Source organism: Dicentrarchus labrax, unplaced genomic scaffold, assembly GCF_905237075.1.
Source record: "Dicentrarchus labrax unplaced genomic scaffold, dlabrax2021, whole genome shotgun sequence".
NCBI classification, from domain to species: Eukaryota; Metazoa; Chordata; class Actinopteri; family Moronidae; genus Dicentrarchus; species Dicentrarchus labrax.
In genome coordinates, this window is record NW_026136719.1 from 8974732 (window position 1) to 8995248 (window position 20517).

At 38.1% G+C, this 20517-nt stretch overlaps 1 protein-coding gene and 1 long non-coding RNA gene across 2 annotated transcripts; both read right to left on the minus strand.

The window, feature by feature from the left end:
• Nucleotides 1-1988: 1988 nt before the first annotated feature.
• LOC127351146 (uncharacterized) lies at nucleotides 1989-3599 on the minus strand. The gene is made up of 2 exons (XR_007880797.1): nucleotides 3429-3599; nucleotides 1989-2644 (listed from the first exon to the last, which is right to left on the minus strand). It is a non-coding gene; the product is annotated as an uncharacterized LOC127351146 (long non-coding RNA).
• Nucleotides 3600-5590: 1991 nt separating this feature from the next.
• On the minus strand, nucleotides 5591-20066 carry bbs4 (Bardet-Biedl syndrome 4). The gene is made up of 16 exons (XM_051378371.1): nucleotides 20007-20066; nucleotides 18310-18352; nucleotides 15151-15230; nucleotides 13538-13601; nucleotides 13187-13298; nucleotides 12849-12921; nucleotides 12313-12366; nucleotides 12095-12222; nucleotides 11256-11310; nucleotides 11036-11104; nucleotides 10686-10838; nucleotides 9705-9876; nucleotides 9375-9444; nucleotides 9128-9272; nucleotides 8837-9041; nucleotides 5591-6492 (listed from the first exon to the last, which is right to left on the minus strand). The coding sequence occupies exons 1-16, from the start codon at nucleotides 20064-20066 to the stop codon at nucleotides 6344-6346; spliced, it is 1632 nt and encodes a 543-aa protein (XP_051234331.1). The 3' UTR covers nucleotides 5591-6343.
• Nucleotides 20067-20517: the final 451 nt, after the last annotated feature.

Sequence of the window (20517 nt, forward strand, 5' to 3'; positions counted from 1 at the left end):
AACCAAAAGTTGCCGGCCACAAAACCAAAACAATGAGCTGAAAGACACTAAAATACCTACAGGGTTAAGAGTAACTGAGTTGAGTGAGAGAAGATTGTTTTGTTTAGTTTCATTTTTTTAAAAGGCTAAATAAAGTCCCAAAACAGCAGGGCACTGTATTAACAAGCAAGGAGTAAATAGTGCATTTGTTTCACTAATGGATTACGATAACATTTGATGAGCTAGTGCGTATTTGAAACAGCAGGATTTGACAGTGCCCATGGTGTTGGTAATAAAAAGCCACCCAGTGAGGCTCACTGATGTGTTACTAGTTTTTGCACAACAATGGCAACTCTTGTTTGTAGGATCAATTTATTGGTGGTTTTGACCTTTTCATGGAATCTGTTTGTAATAAGAACATTACAAAATATCACCAGACTGTAGTTACTAGTATGCTTTATCAGGTCACGTAGTTCACATAGGAAACCCCACCCGTCACATCGAAATAGGGGCACTGCGTCCCACAATTTCTGACAAAAAACATTTCACACTCACTTCCTGTCGTGATTGACCAGCTGTGTGGAGGTGAGAAACGAGCCCAGATTCCAGTAGATACTGTGAAAATGTAAGCCATTGACCCTATATTTAAACAAAATGCCAGTCGAGTTTTCACTCCGCACTCAGAACAACTAAAGCATTTACATTTCATTTCAAGGTCAGACAATTTGTCGTACAAACTATCCTTTATTCTTGAATAAATAAATAATGCCATTCAGCTTATAAAAAAAAAGCCTCAGTGTTATATTTGATCTTACTACGCGTGCAGGAAAAAAATAGACTGACATGCAACCATTCTGAACCAGGTTTACATCTTACAGAGCACATTACTGGCTTGCTGTGCTGAGGTTTCTTCAGGCTCGAGAACCACATGTGAACCCCCATGGTGAGCTGCGTGCAGGCTGCATAAATATTTTGATAAAAAGTGGCCTAAAATTTTAATGGCGCTAGTATTACTTTTCAAAACAAGTTTAATCTTTAAATAAAATGTATGGGCTCACGATTGAATCCTCAGTTTGTACAACACTACTTTAAGATGCCAATGGTACTAGATAGAAGTTTGTAAATTGATCCGTAAGGGTTGAGATGGAAGATTTATTGCAGTTCCCAAATTGGTTTATATTAGACAGGTGCAAAACATGTTTTCTAAATGAGCAGACTCAGCTTCACTCAGATCATTTCATAAATCAAACTCATGTATAAACTGAAAAATGATCTTAGGATACCATTAAAGATTCATTAGAATGTCCAATTTTTTTTATAAATGAGGGTCCAGGTAATTTCTACACATCATATCAGCTTTCAAAACATGAAATTCAGTATATACAATTTAAGGCTGAGTACTCCTATTGAGAAACTGATAAATCATCTTGTGTTGAGTCTAACAGGTGACCTCAAAGATATCAGAGATGCTTACGTTGATGGAGTAGAAGAAATCATGTGAGCTTGCCAAAAATATCCTCACATTTTCCATCACACTTCTGTCACTTTGTTCACCTGGCACTGCGACCTCCTTTTATTTTTTCCCAGCATCGTCCATCCTCTCGGCTCATTATCTGACTCTGCATTCCAGTATCATCTTAACAACTTTAGTATTGTATAGTGACAACAACAACTACTACAGCAGTGCTAGCAGCTCTGTGAGGCTGCACAGTGGTGCTTTAAATTAAATGCTAACATCAGTATGCTGACGTTAAACACAGTTTTACCACGTCTACAACACATTATAACTAATTAGTAATAAACACAAAGTGCAGCTGGGGCTGATGGGAATGTCATTAGTTTTGCAGATCAGGTGAGAATTCAAAGCTATTTCAATTCATCCTGAGGGGAACACATTTCTAAATGTCATTGCAATCCATCCAACAACTGTTGAGATATTTCACTTAAAAAAGATAAATATGAACCTCATGGTGGTCCCACGAGGATGTCAGAGGATCGCCAGAGTCAGTATGTGTACAGAATTTTTTATTTAAGTATATTTTTTTGGGCTTTTATTGCCTTTATTATAGTGACAGCTGAAGATAGACAGGAAAGGGGGCAGAGAGAGAGGGAATGACACGCAACCAAGGGCCACAGGTCAGATTTGAACCCTGGGCCGCTGCAGCAAGGACTCAGCCTCGGTACATGGGTCGCCAGCTCTACCCACTGAGCTATCCAGGCGCCCGTGTATAGAATTAGTTTGCTGAGATTTCAGCCTGGACCAAAGTGGTGGACTGACCGACAACAACAACCTTTTCTAACCTTTATGCCATACTGCTAACATGGATGAAAAGACAGTATTCATAGGGTACTAAAAAGTACTTGACCTTTAAGTGTTGATAGACACTATTCTCCCACAATACAATGCACAAAGGAAATTAAGCTGCTGGATAAAATCAAATTTTGGATGTTGGTTAAACGGCTCCAATAACATCTTAGAAAAAACAAAAAATAATGTAATAGCTTTATGTGCTGTGGCAGTATATAACAACTGAAGTAAACAGTATACTATAAAGATTAGTATATACAAGTAGTGTGTCGTATGGAACTGGGACACAGCTTGTGTCTCAGGTGGGAGAGGCTGTGCTGAGTTCAGAAGAAACTGGACACAAATGATGTGGGGTACCTGAAGAGAAAAGGGAAATACAGGAGGATGAGAAGTGTGTGGAGGACTACTACTGAGCTGGATACTCAAGACCTTGTGATTATCTGGGGAACTATTTAAAAGAGCCAGACAAGGGGCAGAGACTGCACGAAGAGCTGCTGACAGAATTACAGTAGTTTTATGTGATGTAAAATCTTAGGTTAGAACTGCAACGAAGGAAAAAGGGGGTGGAGGTTAACTGCCCAGCTTGTTTAAAATCCAGACAGTCAGAATCCATTTCACTGGACTTCAAATAAGAAATACTAGCTGAACAAAGGAAATAAAACATATCTTCTTCTTTGTCCAAGTAAGGCCTCCGTCAGCTCTGTTCCGCAGTGAAACAAACAAAAGTACATCCTGCCAGCTGTGAGCATCTTGGCAAACAAGTCATTCAACAATTGAGACTGACTGAACAGCTGCAGCTAACAGTTAAAAAACACAGGCATTATAAAAGAAACCTTGGATAGGAAAACAAAATCAACATTCCTATTTCACAACCACAACTTACCATTACTATAAAGATATTGTATTTATGACGCCTATAAATATCCTCAACAGTATCTGAATTAAAAACCCAACAATGAAAACATAGCACAACTTACCATTATAAAGATTCTATATTTATTTGGGCCTATTAATATAACAAAGTTGATCCACTGTTGCGACCCCTACGGGGAGCAGCTGAAAGTGTAAAATAAATAAATAAGTTACATCCTCAAGTATACAAAATCTGAATAAAGAACAATGAAAAAATAGCACAACTTACCATTCCCTGGAGCCAGAGAACTTTAAATGAAACTTCCACGAGGTACTGAGACGCTTCCACAGGCGATTTGAATTGTAGAAAGATGAGAAATGGAAAACCAATCTTCCACAGCTGCACTGAAAAATAACTGCAGCAGGAGCAGTAATTTACAGGCCATCAGCTGGCTGTAAAAGTTACAACCACAGGCAATTCAGGCATGCACAGTTTAACAAGGACCCATAATGAAAAACCTACAGTCTCACGGCGATAATAGCAGCACATGTAGATGCTGTTCTCCGTCATAAAAGCATACAAAAGTCAAGAAAGTTTGAAAGCATTGAGTGATCGATGACAACTGCAGTGTGCATCTTCAGGGTCAAACAATGCTCTGATTGGATTCAAAGAAGATATTTTCCAGTTTTTTATCTCCATCAAGGATTAAAAGATTATATAAAACAGTAGAATTTAAACATGAAGAATTCTGTAAATGTCAACTATGAACCTTTTAAATGTATGTTATGTTATTATGTTATATTCCACTGAGCTTAACTTGACTTCATAAATAATGACACCTTGGTAGAAGTCTGATATTCTGGGGTTCAATAGACGCTTTTCACGTCAGATATTTTGACTTGTCAAAGCAGGAAAAAAGGTGTAATTAATAAAACTGATGGTGGCTGGATTCCATTTAGGTGATCCACTTCCAGGGCTCTGGTATTGTGCACTCACTGACACTGGCTTACTGGGACACATATTGTTAATGTTAGTAACACCTGTGCTTTTCCTGCTTTGCCAAACAAAAATGCTATTGAAAATGCTAAATGCTGCCAGTAAATTTATTTTAGAATAGTTCATTTCCATCTTTACTGTGCCACATTGGAAATCTATTTTTGTTGCATAGCAAAAACAGACACATCAAAAGAGACTGAATCAAAAGAGATTATATATATATATATATATATCATACACATATATACAACATATGCCTATACAGCAGGAGAGATGACTCTTCCTCCCCTTTTCTGATTGCTCTATTTCACTACAGTGTACACAACTGACTAAATTTCGAAGTAATATCATGGTATTTTTCAGGAAACTAATGCTGTGGGGAAAAACATAATCTGAAATGTAGTACAGGTTACCATTTAAGTTCAGTCTGACCATGTAAAAGGATTAAACATGGTGTATGTACACCAGGGGTATGCGCAGAACTGCTCATACAAATAATACAAATAAATGTTTTAATAAAAAAACTGAACTTATTTACATTTAGTTTATTCATTCATTCAGTTTCGTCATTTGTTCCTTCATGTTCTAACTCTGCTGTCATTTCAGACCCAGCTGCTCCCTCCAGCCAGTCCTCTGATTATAGATTCACCTCACCTGTTCACCCTCCCCACTCACCTGTGTGTCAGTCCTTCATTAACTCCCTATATACTGGTTCATATCCACTAGCTCTCTGCCAGATTCACTAAACCAACTTAAGGTGTAATCAACTCTCAGATTTTCTTGTTGCATCTAAGACTCCCCCCGAAGACCCCCCCAGCTTACAGTTGATCAATGATATAAATCCAGTTCAAGGTACAGTTTTGAATCATCACAGCGAGCAGGGAGGTGATCTTATTGACTGACAGTGCTCGGGTATGATTCTTTACTTTCTGAAATGCTGAATTGTGACATGTCCGAGCATAATTTTCTTTCTCTTTCTTTGTTTTTTTAGTTCACCAGCCCAAAACAACTAAACCAAACACCAGTGGTGTCATATTTAAATGCCCCCAAATATTAAATACACAGAAATAAACATATTCCTGTGTAGCTACACTTTGTCAGGGGACATATTTCATAAATATTTTTGATTAATATGTAGAAATTGACTCATCCATACTGTAATTCATACACATAAATAATTCAGGTTGTATGTGACCTTTGATACAGATAATTTATAAGGTCCCATTTTTAACCACAAGAGTTTATTCCTCATTCATGAGTTGTTTTCCCGACAACCATTAGCGGATGTTCACCATGACTGGAAAACTATTTGACTTGATGAGTACCGAGTAGTATGGTGTGTTAGATAATGGATGGACTTTGAAAGCTATACTGTCCCCTTTCAGTGTTTTGTATGCTGAACAGAATGACTTCAAACAACACACAGATGGACTATAAAAGAAGCGGGATAGCTATTTTCTTTAAAGTCTCTTATTTAATATTAAATACATTACTCTCTATAAACATAACATTTATCCACATAAAAAAGCATGTACCACTATTTACACTCAACCCCTCAAAAAGAGTCCTATCATACAAACAAGCAACATCCTGTATCTATTCAAAAACATCCCTTTCTGTACTCTTTATGTTAGTGATTGTCGCAGCATTTCCTTCACATTGATTTAACTGCAGGGAAATCCAACAGCGGAGGACCGACACCTTCCCTAGAAACGTCAATACAAGGAAAATTCATCATTTAACCTTATTGCTAAGCTCATTCAAATATTAACACCTGCAACTGCACAAATGCCCATATTACCATTTTGTCGACTAGAGTCTTAAACTGCGACATCCATTGGAATTGGTTTGGACATTTGGACCATACCTGCCACATCTACACTGATTTACAAGAAACACTTGATTATCTCAGAATTTTGGTTTAAAAAGTGATAAATGTTGTACTGACATTCAATATTCCTGAAATAAATGCTATGAAAAAAGACAAAACATTGTTGTTGCCCTTTCCAGTTTAAAGTAAATTATTGTATAGGACATGAAATGTCTGTGTGCCATGTACCTAAACCAGAATCCTATAACTCAAGGCGTCATGTCTAACTACAATGAGCTATAAAACCACTAATAGCTTGGTTGCTATTCAAGAACCTTAATTTGCCTCCATAACATGAGAGTGATCTTGTGACAAAAATTGCAGTCACCAAGCTAATTCAAGCCTCCACCTTAGTTTTCCTCTTAGAGGTTCTGGATTTGGATGACTCAGCAGGTTCTGGGGAGCCGGGAGGATCAGTAGGCGGGCTGGGGGCATTTTCCACATCAGGTTCTGGCTCCAGGGGCATGGAGGGGCCTTTGGAAACTCCTGAAAATAACACAAGCAAACAGCTGATGCCATTTTTTTCATCTGAAATTGCACAGAAAATGTGTTTAAGATCCCAAGATCTAAACAAATGAAACATAATTGAGGAACTTTAAATGTGATTGATGCGGACATCAAACCCACGACTATAAAACCTGAATCAGACTCTGAATTGAGATACACTCACACTTCGCTCCCATTCACTTCAACTAAAGCCAACAGAACAGACAAATTCAAGCATGCATTTCCTTCTTTAATGCAATCTCAAGCAGCTTTTAGTGAACCCGCAGGTCAGAGTTACCATTTCAAGATGCCAATAGACCTTTTTCACGGCAGCCATTCTGACATAAAATAGTAGGGTAAAGAGTGTTACCAATGATACTAATTAAGGTTTCATTCCATGCAGGTCAAACAGAGTCAGGTGCTGCTCTTGTGCATGTTGGCTCACTGCAAAAGCTCTGCTACACTAAATGGAACAGAACCTAGTTAGTATCGCTGGTACCATTCAGCCCAACAGAAACACTGATGCACTGTTTAGAAATAGAGTCAAATTTCTAGCATGTACCAATACTCTGTTTCAGCAACATCAGTAACTCTAACGCTGGAATATTTATTTACTAATTTTTTGAGGCAAGTTTTGTTGAAGTGAAGCTTAATATGACTGTGCCATTACAAAAAGTTAGCCACTGTATATAATTACATTTTCCAGCTGTGACATCCCACAGATGGGCAATTTAAATTTAGCGTGTTTAAATGGTGCAGTTTCATCACATTAAAAGGTTGGTGGAGCATTAATGAGAACCAGTTTGATGTTTTAATGGCACATTTATAACTTTAACAACAAAATGTCCCCCCATGAAAAAAACAGCACTTGTTTTCACACATGGATGAGATGTAGGGGGGTAAAACATATCAGTAAAAAAAACTGAACTCACCTTTTAAAAGATTTACATTGCTTTCATTTGGACAAATAACTTTCTTCATACCTTAATCTTCAAAACCACACTGCACTGTATGACAGTTTGTGAGATTTCTTTACAAACCCAAACCGAGTTTCAGGGGTGAGTTTTTTTTCCATATACAGTGTTTGAATTTTAATACCTACCAAGATACAGAAGGTCCCTGCCTGTCATAGATGAATCCTGACCTGCAGCAAAATGTATTTACAGACTGCCTGTTACAGAATAGCAATACATATACTGACACCAGGAAATACATAGCTCCACTTTAAACAGTTTCTCTAGCAGTGGCTTGATGGTATACTACTTAACATTAACTAGCTGTTATGTATATTTACTAGCTATATTTTTATATATTCACAACAAGCTGGTTGTTACACGCTGGTTGTTGAGTGTTAGGAAGCAGATAGATTGAGCTGTGTCATTATGTAAAATATCTGTCACCTCCACTGTCACAACGGGTCCAATTCAAAGTCCTTCTCCTCACTCACAAAGCCCTCCATAACCAGACCCTCTTCTACCTCACTGACCTGCTCCACCACCACACTCCTTTCCTCAGCCTCCGCCTCCTCTGATGCCAACCTCCATAGCTGCCCCCTCCCTCTGGAACTCTCTCCCCAAACACATCCGAGACTGTACCGATCTGTCCACGTTCAAATCAGTAATCAAAACCCATCTTTTCAGAACTACTGATTAATTGTTGTGTTCTATATTTTTTAGTGCGTTGTTTCTATGCTCATTTTAAGTGAAGAGGCTTTGAGCATCATGAAACGCGCTCTAAAATTATTATTAATATTATTATTATTTGTTAACAGCTAAACAAAAGCTGTAGAAAACACAGCCCACAGGCTCTTGTGCAGAAAAGCACTCCTGTCCACTTACATTTGAGAGCTGTAAGCTGCAACAATTATTTCAGAGTGAATTTATTAGCTTACCTGTGTGTCATTTCTCCACACAATGGACTTTCTTTTGTTGCCAAGAATATATACTGCTTAGAGGTTAGCTTTTTTCACATATTCCATTTTGCCTTAGCCCATATATTCAATCTGCTACAGTAGTTTGGGCAAGAGGCTGTGAACACACAGGGAAGAGGTATTTTAAAGTTTCCATTTAAAGTGAAAAATTGGGCTTTGGTTTAATGGCAAGGGGTGGAGACTGTGAAATTTGTCATCACCGACACAGAGAGTATAATGCTGGACTTTTCTGATGAAAAATAATTTGAGCTCACCTCATTTTGAAAAAAAGGAAACAGGTATTATTCAGCCTGGCCCAGTTTCATCAGAACCTGACTCTGAGCTGGACCTTATTTCAAGCTTTACCACTAAAAGTTGGTAAAAGTGTCAGAATATTAAGTGACACTTTCTACAACACATGCTGGCAGTTTGTACCTGCTGGCAGCTGGATGTTCTTGTTGTAGCTCGCAGCAGAAGACATGGCTTGGCCCAGAGCTTGGTTAGTACCAAGGGGAGCACCAGGGGTTTTGGTGGCTGTTGCAGAGTTTGGTTTTGATTTGGAGTCCTTGCCTGGTTTAGTCCACACCAGACTTTCTGTCACCTGCAGGGCAGCTCCCATCTTCTGAGCCATGTCCATTAGCTGTTAGTGACAAGTAGGCAAACACTTAAAAATATAGGTAATGGCTTCAACAATTGACTTTCAGACATCAACAGGATCTTAAGTACCTCAGAATCAAATTCAAGGTTGCTACTGCTGTCTCGAAGTAGGTTGACTTTCCTCTCCATCTCCTGATACTGATCCAGAGCTCCCTTCTTTTCACCATGATTATAGAGGAAGATGGCAAAGTTCAGGTTTACCAGAGGGTTGGCTCTGTAGGGGATTGATTACCAAGAAGGAAAGGGAAAATGATTAAATGACAGACTCAATTTCAGACATTCTACATTTAAGGTGAAAGGTGTAAGACTGACTCACTCGTCCATTGTCACAGCTTGTTCATACGCTCTGGTGGCATTCTCTACATCCTCGAGGTTGGTCAGAGCCACTGTGAAGAATAAGTATGAGAGGTTTAAACTTGAACTGAAATATACTGTCGAAAGCAGAATCAGATGACTGTTCAACAAGCCACTCTGGTTATGAATCTAATGATTGCATTCACATTCAGCATGTTCAGTTTTAGTATTTAGAACGTACTTTTAGGTATAGTTTGTACCTTTTGTTAAGTAATAAATGAATGCACCAGAGTAATTGTTGCCATTATGTAAAGACGTGATCCAACGATGAATAATTTCTCTTACTCAGTACCTGCCAGCAACATGTAGAGTTCCCCCATACGTGGGTTCAGATTGATGGCTGCACTGAGGAAATGGAAGGCGGAGGCATACTGCTGCATGGTCAAGTGTACCAGACCCAGGTTGTACAACACTTTCCAGTCAAAAGGAGACAAGTAGTGGGCCCGCTTCAGACAGCTGATGGCCTGTGGGAGAAATTAAGTTGGGAGAAGTCAGGAGCTGACAGGACTGTTAGGTAAGTATATTAATAATATATAATCCCATTAAGAACCTAAGAAACATCAGATTCTGAACAATGGTGGATTTTTAATACTTTACTGACATATGGAACACATTAAGTAGCAATGTATTTATTTATTTATTAATATGCTCCCAAATTGATGAAAATATAGTGAGTTAACTGGTCTTCTGCTTGGTTATTAACATTCCAGCTAATTGTTTTACAGTATTCAGGTGGACCTGGGCCTTTAAGTAAAATATTTACTTTATATACAGTTAGGTAGTCCAGTGGTTTCCAGTGTGAGTCCAGCCTCCCTAACTGTTACAAGATAAATCTTAGGGGTCTTTAGATGATTAATGGTAAGGAAAGAAGAAAGCACAATCCTCTGTGACACATATCTGTATTCATTATTTTGACTTTTCTTCAATCTTTGGATTTTTATCTGAAATATTGGATTATTCACTTTGGGCCGCAACAGGTTTTTTAAATGAAACCATCTGAGAAGTTTAGAGGGGAAATGTATCTTTGGTGTAACTGAGAACAACTCACAGACATCTGAAGGACCCCCAACTAGACACTCTCTATTCATAAGAAATCACAAATATGTTTGGAAATTACAATGCACTGTATTTTGTAAACTTATTAATGTAAGTTACATTCCACCACTTTTGGTATTTACTCTTAAAAATGTCCAATTTTAAGGAACATAAAAGACTGAAAATCAAATACTAGTCCTAAACTGATGGAAGTGAATCAATAAACAGTATTACTCACAGCTACATATTTCTTTTTTCCAAAGAAGCACATGCCAATGTTGTTCCAGAGAGGGGGGCTCTCAGGCACACTGCATGCTGCCACTCGGTACTTGTTCATGGCCACATCAAAGTCACCATGGGTCTGCATCATACTGCCTGCAGCAAGGATGGCCTGGGAATAAAAACAATGATTAGAGAGATATTAAAGGAAGATGTACCCTTTGAAAGTGCACATGATGAAAGACAGACTGTGCCACCTGATATTTTGATTGAACTGATTTAACAGTAGTCCAACGCACCGTCCTCAGGTAGCTTAGTAGCAAACCTAAGTTTATACCAAAACATAATGTGTGTTAAATACCCACATACCTTATAATTGTTGGGGTCAAAAGTGAGGGCATTTCCAAGGTGCTCAAAAGCTTTTTGGTATTTTCCAAGCTGGCAAAAACATGAACACAGAAAATTATTATAATCTACTCCTTTTTAGATGTTTCTAACACCTACAGTAAATGTCACTATTATCTCCTCGTGCTCGTCACTTGTGCACACAGAACTGAACTGAAAAGGTTATTTAAAAAAATCTACCTACCTGTAAAAACAGCAGGCCAAGAGTAGTCAGGAGTTCAGTATTCTCTGGAAAGAATCTGAGTAGAGACAAGTCGAATGAAAAATGTCACATTATCTATGCCTGTAATTACATTTAATGCCTGCACTTATTCTTAAGCAAACATAGTTGATATTCAGGGAATCTGCTGATTATTCAATCAGGGTTTGATTCAGCATAATTGTGGAGTATTAATTATAACCTGTGGGGGGACGATGTGGCTAAAAAAAAAATGGTAGAGAAGAGGCAGATCGGCATTAAAATAAGATTCACAGTGGTATGTCTCATTAAAAGCAACACCAGTTTTGGGGCACTTGATTAATTCATTTAACCCCAACAGGAGGTAGCCATAATGAGCTCTATTACAGACACTGATGTCATTTCCTTATTTACGACACAGTCTAATGTTTAAATATTCAACATGTGAATAGAAGTGGAAATGAAGAGAATTTATACTGAACTGAAAATGGCCCCGGGTTAAAATGTGGCAAAGCTGGAGCTTTGTGTGAGATTGAAAGAACACCACTTACTGAAATGAGCTCCAAAGACTGAAAATCATCAGATAAATCAAGAAGGAACCCATTGGAAGTTACCAACCTCCTCTTAAACAGCATGTTTTAGGGCAATCTCTTTTAGTGTTTTGAAAGAATGTCATCATGAAGGAAACTGTCATGCAGAGACTGTGTAATTATTAACAGATTTTGGTTTATTTTATTTATATTATTTGGGTTTGATGAAAAATGTATACAGAACCATAGTGACAGTCCATAGTAGCATATACCTAAAATCATTGGTTATTTTAAATCAGTTTCAACTTTACTTACTCAACTGCCCTCTTATACACTTCGATGGCCTTGTCAGTGTCGCCAGCCAGCAAATGAACCTTCCCAAGCATCATGAAGGTCTTGTCGTGTTTATTTATCTGGAGAGCTATGTTTAGATGTTCTTCAGCCTGACAGAGACAGAAAATCAGAATGATCAAATCACCAGGGGAATGAGTCCAATTTGTTCAGTATAGTGTTGGCAAAATCACAATACTCACATTTTTGAAGTCTTTGATGAAGAAATAGCACAAACCCAGATTATGACTGATCTCCTGAGGTGAAAAAATGGCAAATTATACATGGGGTGTTGGTGCATGCTTAATTGAACAGGGCTGGATAAAGGAGAGCTAAATTTGATTTCCAAATACAAAAGTTATTATTAGACTTATTAGAATAGCAATGTGGAATACAGATTCTACAGTTTTACTGACAGTAGTATTAGAGGGGATGGTTTAAATATCCAAAACATACCAGTGTGAGTGATTAATGGTCCTGCCTGGCCGGTTTTATAAATTTTTTATAGGCTTCAGAGTAAAAAAAGAGTAGACTGGATCACTTTGAAAGTTCAACCACGAAGTTCTTTTTGAAAGAAAATGATGCATAAGAGAGTAAAATAATTTGTCTGGGCATTTTCCATCCTAAATGTGGAGAGAACTTCACGCTGTGTATTCAGAGTGAAAGATGCCAGGCCCACTAAATACTTTCCTTTACTAAGTTTAAGACTCAGTACGAAAGCGTTTTTTCTTCTTCTCACCCAGTCTTTCTCGTTGAGCCTTGCAGCTTCATGATAGAATTCAATAGCTGCTTTGTGCTTTCCCAGGAGAAATCTACGGAAAGAATAAACAACAATAATCCATTTGAGAAATTTAACCAATCTTAATTACTGCATGGTGAATAGATATTTGTACAAGCCTGCAACAGTGAAAATAGTCACTGGGGGTGGATTAATTTTTCCCAACAGTATAAAAAACAAACATCTTGTCATAACTGGCCTGCCGTGGCTGTTATCACTATATATTGCTCTCTTATGTCGGTCTTGTTAGTTAATGGAGAAGGGTTGATGGGCCCCAGGCTTCAGGGCAGTGGACTCACAATGATCTGGCGACTTGCTTGAGATTGTCAGTGCTGCTGGGATTAAGGATGGCACAGCTCTGAAAGAGCTCCAGGGACTGTTGGATCTTGCCCTCAAGACGTAAGATTAGTGCTGTGGCAAGAAATTAAAGCACAATAAAAAGAGGATCTTCATCTACATGAGGAAGTAAAAAGACGTTAAAAATCAAAGGCACAGCATGAGGTCTAGAGAGCAGATTTTGGGGAACTAAATAATGTATTGGGGAGCTTGGGTGTGGACTACCACAGAGCTTTCATTTGGTGGAGCTACTAATTAAAATCATACATGTTATATGTGTGAAAGGGAAGGGTTACTATAAAACTACAGCTCACCTTGAACATATATGGCATATTCACACATTCCATTAGTCTCCTGCAGTTGTTCTTTGATGATCGCCTGCATGGACACAGAACGGGAGACAATTTCTTCAACTGATGTGGGTGTTATTTTATACATGAAAAAACTTCCACTAACATTTCAGGCCCTGTTAACTCCAATGTAATTCACTCTCTAAACTACATGTAGTCCCAACCCAAGACTCGATAGTATTATACCCTATTCTGTACATCTGCATCATGTGCCCTATTTTTGTGGCGGTGCAACGACAAGTAAAAGCAGCGCTCTGACAGTTTGGTATTTTCCTAACCTTGAAATTTGCTTTGCCTGGCTGTGTGGTGTTCTGGTGCCCAGCACAGAGCTCAGGGTGCATGGTTGGGAGGAGAGGCGCAAATAGATGGGAGGTTCATTCAAATGAGGCAGTGCAGAGGAAGTATTGGTATTTAGGTGGACAAATTAGGCTTAGACTTTGCTCCTCTCAGAACCACATCTGTTTATGGTGCAACATCAATCTGAGGATTTTGTCAACAAGAGCAAACTGAATTCTTGGAGCAAATGTGCAGAACTAACAGAAAAATGCTTAAAATGTGAATAATCTATTTTAATTAACAATTCTCCCGGCAGTAGATGCTCTTAAATCTGTATCAGAAAATGTTTAACGTAGCAAGAAGACTGGTAAATCAGTCTTTATGTACAAATTAATATGAGTGATTCTGACAGTATCTGTTATCTATAGCTGTTTTATACTGTATGAAATGCTTCTCCTTCAGTTCATTAAATCTCTGCAGCCATCTAAAGGCAGCAGGACAGATATGTTGATAAATCAGCAGCCTGCAATTAGAGAAGAGCTGTGCCAGAGCGCAGTGCCATTACGCACGGCATACACCTCTACACACATCAGACGGACCGCTGTAACTCGGCATTCAGCCCGTTTATGCGAGAGACATGGGATTACCGGGGATGATTAATCCTGTGTGTCACAACCTCTTTTCCAACTTTTGAAAAAAAATGTTGTGCTTCATGTATGATTCTTGAGTCCAGTGCTATGAAGGAAACACTACTGTGCAACATCTTAAGATATGATGTAACCATCTACAATGTGAAATAAACAATAGAAACAGTAGAATTTAAATTGAAATAGTGTCGGATAGATGCAAACATACAAACTGCTTCATTAAACTATTCTTTATTATTTGTTTCTATCATCATTGTACCAATTGTCTGTTAAAAAACCTCACACTATCTGCCTGAATAGGGCCAATGCTTTATTTGTTGAGCTGTGTTCGTCAGGCGTCACTGCGATTGGCTCAGATGTTTCAGAGCGATGAGACCAGTAATGTGATCACAACACCCTCTGAATATTCCAGTAATATATCTTATAAGCACAGGCATCTATTCAGAGATTTTATTAAATACCTGCTGGTTTCACGTTGGAATATACAGGTCAGTGCAGTTTATTAGGCTGTAATAAAGTGATGTTAGACAGAAGGCTGTACATGCCAAGCCTTGATTATCTCCATTATGTTTAAAAGGTCAATCAGACCAACACTCAACACAGGTCAATGAAAGACTAAACCACAGGGAGAGTGGTATAATGGCGGTACTTTACCTTGCAGGTATCATAGTCTTTGTGGATGTAGTGTTGGTGGATTAGCCAGTTTCTCCTCTCCACAATGGGAAGATCTGGAGCTGGAAGGAAGAATATAATAAGATGAGAAGACTATAATGTAAAAAGTGTGGGATACTTTTAAGCTCATTACCCTTTACTGTTCAGATGATGTCTTATTTAGTTGATAGCTGAATGATTAATCCTGAAATGCCCTCCTCTTGCCGTCATTAGTAAGTCTCTGATCTGACAGTTAACACAGATGTAACACTTCTACCTAAATCCGCAGGCTAAATTTAAGTCAATTCACCAAGCACACTGTAAATCTTAGCTTGTTAGCAAGTTTTTACTCACAAACTGATGGCAAGAGTTACGTCTGTTTGGACTATTTTAAATTCATACAGCATTTTTTTTTATTTTTATTTGCCATCTGAATAAATAATCCTGAAAGCACCCTCCCACTGCAGTCACTAGCAAGTCTTTGATCTGACAGTTAACACAGATGTTAACACTTCAACCAAAAACCCTGGGCTAAACTATAATCAATTCATCCGCCACGCTGTAAATGTCACCTTGTAAGCAAGTTTTTTGTTACAAACACCTTTTTTTTTCTGTCACTCTTTTAATGTCTCGGCAGGTTGAGATATTCTCCCCGTTGCCAGGGCAACAATGTCTCTCGCAAGCCAGGTGCTTGTGACAGAACAGAGAGGGTATAGAGACAGACTGAAAGAGGGAGGCTGGAGGTATGAGCAGCACAATACAAAGCCAGCTTTAGAAAGGGTTAGGTAACCTCAAGAACTCCACCACAATGCTCCAAGTCTTCTTCCCAGTGGAGTACAACATTTCATTTCACAAGGAAGCAAACGTAATTCCAATTCGAGCGAGTTTGATTCTGGTAATCCTGTTATCTTGCACCTTCTACCTTCTGAGACTAAAAATAGGATTCATGGCAATGTAAAATGAAGTGCCAGGCTTTGAGTCTGCCACTGACTTTGGGGGATATCATTAATGAACTGCCTGTGTAAAGAAATACAGTGTGAATTACACTAAAGCTCCCTTCTGTTTTTATCTGTCAGCGCTTCAAGCAGTGTTCTGTTGATTTGCCGCTAGAACTGGATCCTCTTCCAGCTACTTCAGAGAAATCCTCTCCATCGCTGAGTGTGAAACTGCATGGGCTTCACACGTTTGCCCCGTCAAGATTCGGAATCGCCCTATTTGTAGCACCCTAATCCGCTTTCTTCCTGCTGAGACAGCAATAATATTCTTGTCTCTGGGTTTCAGCAGTGGCCCTGCGGTGCTCTAGTCTCCACATACAAAGCAGGGCATATTTGGTGAGGAGAGATGGGATACATGTCTGACACATATTCCTGCAACGACTGTATGAAACAAGGATAGAAAGGAGCAAGGAAGAAGAGCACAGCGAGAGGTCTCCTAAATATAGTTCTGTGAAAAACTTCATCCCAAAAATTGAGGAATTTTCTCATTGTTATATTTGATCTGGCTAATGCTAAGACAGCTTTGCCTTCCATGTGATTCAACCATCTGTTAAAAGGGGATAAGAGCAGAGGAGAGGCATGCTGAGATCAAAAGACACATGGGGAGAATGTAATGCAAAATACGATGAAAATTATTTTGGAAGTTTTACCACAAAAACTTCAAAAACCCTTGGTCTTGTCTGCTCTACTTAGAAAGCTGACAGAAATGAGTGTCAACATCCTGAAAAAAGACTAAATAAGGCAGATTGCTTTACTAATATCATGGAATTGACACTAGATTCTATAAAATGTAAACATGTTGTACTTGAAACAGGTGAAATCACCTTATACCATTGGCAATCTTTGAAGCTGGTTTAAAAGCAACAATTTTAGGTCTTTCTTGTGGGCATACTCTTTACTCTTATTTTTGCCTCTTGGTTGTTACCAGCTAAGAATGTAGTAACTGCATTGCACAAATAAAGCGACATAATTAACTTATTGTACATTAAAATAATTAATTTTATGTGCATTAGATAACCCTAATTACATTTCATGATGGTAATTACAGAAGGAATATGAGTTCAATAGCTTATGGAGACAATTAAACTGAGATTTGTGTCTTTTTATTTGATTATTTCAAGGGTTTTTTTTAGAGTTTTGAGAAACAATATGGTTCACTATTGACTATGGCTGACCACATTTCATAATCCAATGATAGTTGGGATTCTAGACTTCATAACTCAATTATTTTATACATAACACTTTCTTCTTAGAGCAATTAAATTACTAATTATATTTGTTAATACTGTATGTGTAAGACATGATGTGGTCACAGTTCCTTGTAGAAGAAGGTAAGTTTTTGCATCTGACTGCCATTCAAGTTTTTAGCTCAGCAAGTTCCAATTATTGTTCTATGTACTCTGTATGCCTGTGGCATACGTTCTTACAGCTTTATATCACATTTTTATATTTACTTATTTTTATATTGCATTTTATTGTATGGTTATTCCAAATATTATACTACTAATGGTTGTTTTCTTTTCTAATATTGGCATATTAGAGTCATAAGCAGAGTTAAAAATGTTACTGTTTTTGACTTGACTTAGGGTTTTATTGCTTTGAATTAAAATCCATTCTTTATTCTCCATATTTATTACTTCATTACTCAGTCATCTGGTTTTGATTTAATTTGACTCTTCAAATTATACTCAGTACACCACAGTAAGGCTTGCATGCTATATCAAATGCATGGCAATAAAACAGCATACAATACGATAACATAGCATGCACTTAATTGCTCTCGAAGGATTTGCATTCTTAGCAGTGCTGATGATAATTAGAAAACACTGTAAAACAAAACAAAAACAAAAAAGCTTAATACATGAGCAACAGCGGTTAATGGGATATTAGTTATGATGACAATATATCCTCAATGATCCACAAACACAGAGAGAAATATCTGGAACATGGCTCAGCAGCATACTGTATGCATAGCTTCTGCCTTCTAGGGCCGGTAGAGAGAAGGGTGAGGGTGACCTCTGCAGGACGATTAGTTCCAAACTCACTCTATTAGTATCGGTTACAGACAAATTGTCAGAAATGAATGACAAAATAATGGGTGTCAAAGGAATTATGTTTGAAAATTGCTGTGTATGATGACTTGTGAGTGTCAACTGTCATATAGTACCTTTAGGTGCCCGACGTTTCTTGGCTTCAGTAGCAACTGGGAGCTGAAACATATGAAATACAACAAAAACAACTCAATATGTAACAGGGTACAAAACATACACTGATCAATGGTGTCCAGAAAATTTCGCAATGCAATGTTTCCCAGGAGCATTATGTACAGTGGCCCCACCAAAATAGATTTGCCCCACCCAAAAAGAGTGTTTTATATTGTTTCTTTCTGTTACTGTGTAGAAATATAGGTCAAAGTTTAGACTGACTACGACTGTACATGAACACACCATGAAAATGACTTTATAACGCTGTGAATGTACTATTGTATGATGTACAGTATGAATGTAGTATGTCCTTCTCAAGAACTGTAAAATGTGTAAAAAGAGTTCAAAGCTGACTGCGAGGTTACTGATTTTAACTCTATATAGTCCTTGCTGAACAAACAATTATCTAAACTGCTCTCCACTGGCTGTACATGTACAAGAGCCCCTCCCTCCTCACCGCCATACACCACAAATAAATGTTGTGGCAAACACTAATTTATTTATATGATATGTTTTAGTTTGAAGACCTCCAGCAAACTCACTCTGTCCACTGTCTACAGGTGTGTCAGACTTTAATTACAGTGGTATACTGCACAACATGCCTTCTTCCTAAAAAGTATTTAGTTCACTGTTCACCAGATGAAAGCGTCTTGGAGGTGTTGATGCTACACAGTATTTCTGACCAAAAGATTGCCTAGAAGTGTGCAGCTGCTTCTCCTATCATTACAGATTTAGATTTAATTTAAAATTCAAATTCCTGAGAGGTGCAGCAATTGACCGGGGGTATTTTTCTGAAAGTTGTGAGGCTCACACTAAGTTCCAGTATCTATTAGTATCTATTAGTACACCTGTACGCCTGTTTTTCTACCCAGCCTACTGACAGTTACTTCATACACCACAGCCTTTTCTTAATCACTTATTAAGTCAATCACATTTCATACACAGATAAACTGAATGTGCTTTACAGTAAAACAATATGATAGAAAACTCCTATTACAACCTTTGCCACTCTTAGTGACTACCTATATGTTAATGAGTTAATACATTAACAGAAACACCAGTGTGCTGTTATGCAGGTAGATGCACGCATGCGCCATTCTAGTGTTTAGCTTCACATCGTTTCTTTTTCCCCACATTTGACTCACTTGTGGATTGCTTTGAGTGCAGCTACTGACACAAAACAGTGCAGCTGATATATTTCACAACTGGGGTTTGTCTAAGTTACTGCAGAGCTGGATAACGATAGTTAAGCAGCGTTAATAACGTTATCCAACCTATTTAACGCTGCAGTATAAAGTGAGTATCTGTAGCGCTACCTACGCATCTCTGTTGGTGTCACCTTTCGGCACCTTATAACGTTAGCTGTTAAATTAGCTCTCTCGGATTTTTTTATCTTGGATGTGTGAGATTAAAAGCAGAGTGAAACCCAAGTTATCGTTAGCTCTCTGGGTTAATCAACTTAGCTCCGACTTAGGCACGGTTAGCCAGGCGGCTAGTTAACAATCAAATGACAAGCGTTACGCGAGGGCTATACTCAAAACCTGACGTTACGCTTGCTCAACAAGTGTCACACTATCACTTGACCCAGCGGCATGTTTTATGTTTAACCAATAAAAACGATAACTAGCTTTTGGAGGTTTTTTTTTTTTTTTGCACTCACCTCCGTGCCTTTCTCCTCGTCCGCCATCTTGGGGTGATCAACACTAGAAGCTGTTGCCATGGATACGTCAGTGGAATGCGGAGGTGTAGCTGGTCGGATTTTATGAATGTCCTCAACAACTTACAATCAATATTATATATATATAAATATACAAATATATAGTTTATTATACCACAAGGATATACTTGACACCATAAGGTTTATCCATGGAGCTTTTTTTTATTTTTATAATGGGTTTACAGGTCTTGTAGACAGGATTTTTAAACCAAGGGCCAGTTTTTCCACATTTCTGTTTTCCAGTTTTGTTTCTTAATTGTTGAAATTAGAAACAAAATATGTTTTGAGAATGGGTGAGACAAACACCCAAAAGTGTGCCCGAGACTGTAAAACAGCAGCAGTCTGTAAAGGACACCTTTCATACAAGACCAGTGATGTAAGAAATATTTAGGTCCTTCACTTAATTTAATATAAACATACTCCATTACAAGTTAAAGTCCTCCAGTCCTAATAA

What these genes read in the sequence shown, in the direction of transcription:
- bbs4 (XM_051378371.1), bottom strand. Translation starts at nt 20,066, where the DNA reads ATGGCAACAGCTTCTAGTGTTGATCACCCCAAGATGGCGGACGAGGAG. An exon ending in AAGACTATGATACCTGCAAG is followed by an intron (nt 13,602 to 15,150) that starts GTAAAGTACCGC and finishes GTGTCCATGCAG; the next exon opens with GCGATCATCAAAGAACAACT. An exon ending in TCATCAAAGACTTCAAAAAT is followed by an intron (nt 12,223 to 12,312) that starts GTGAGTATTGTG and finishes TGTCTCTGTCAG; the next exon opens with GCTGAAGAACATCTAAACAT.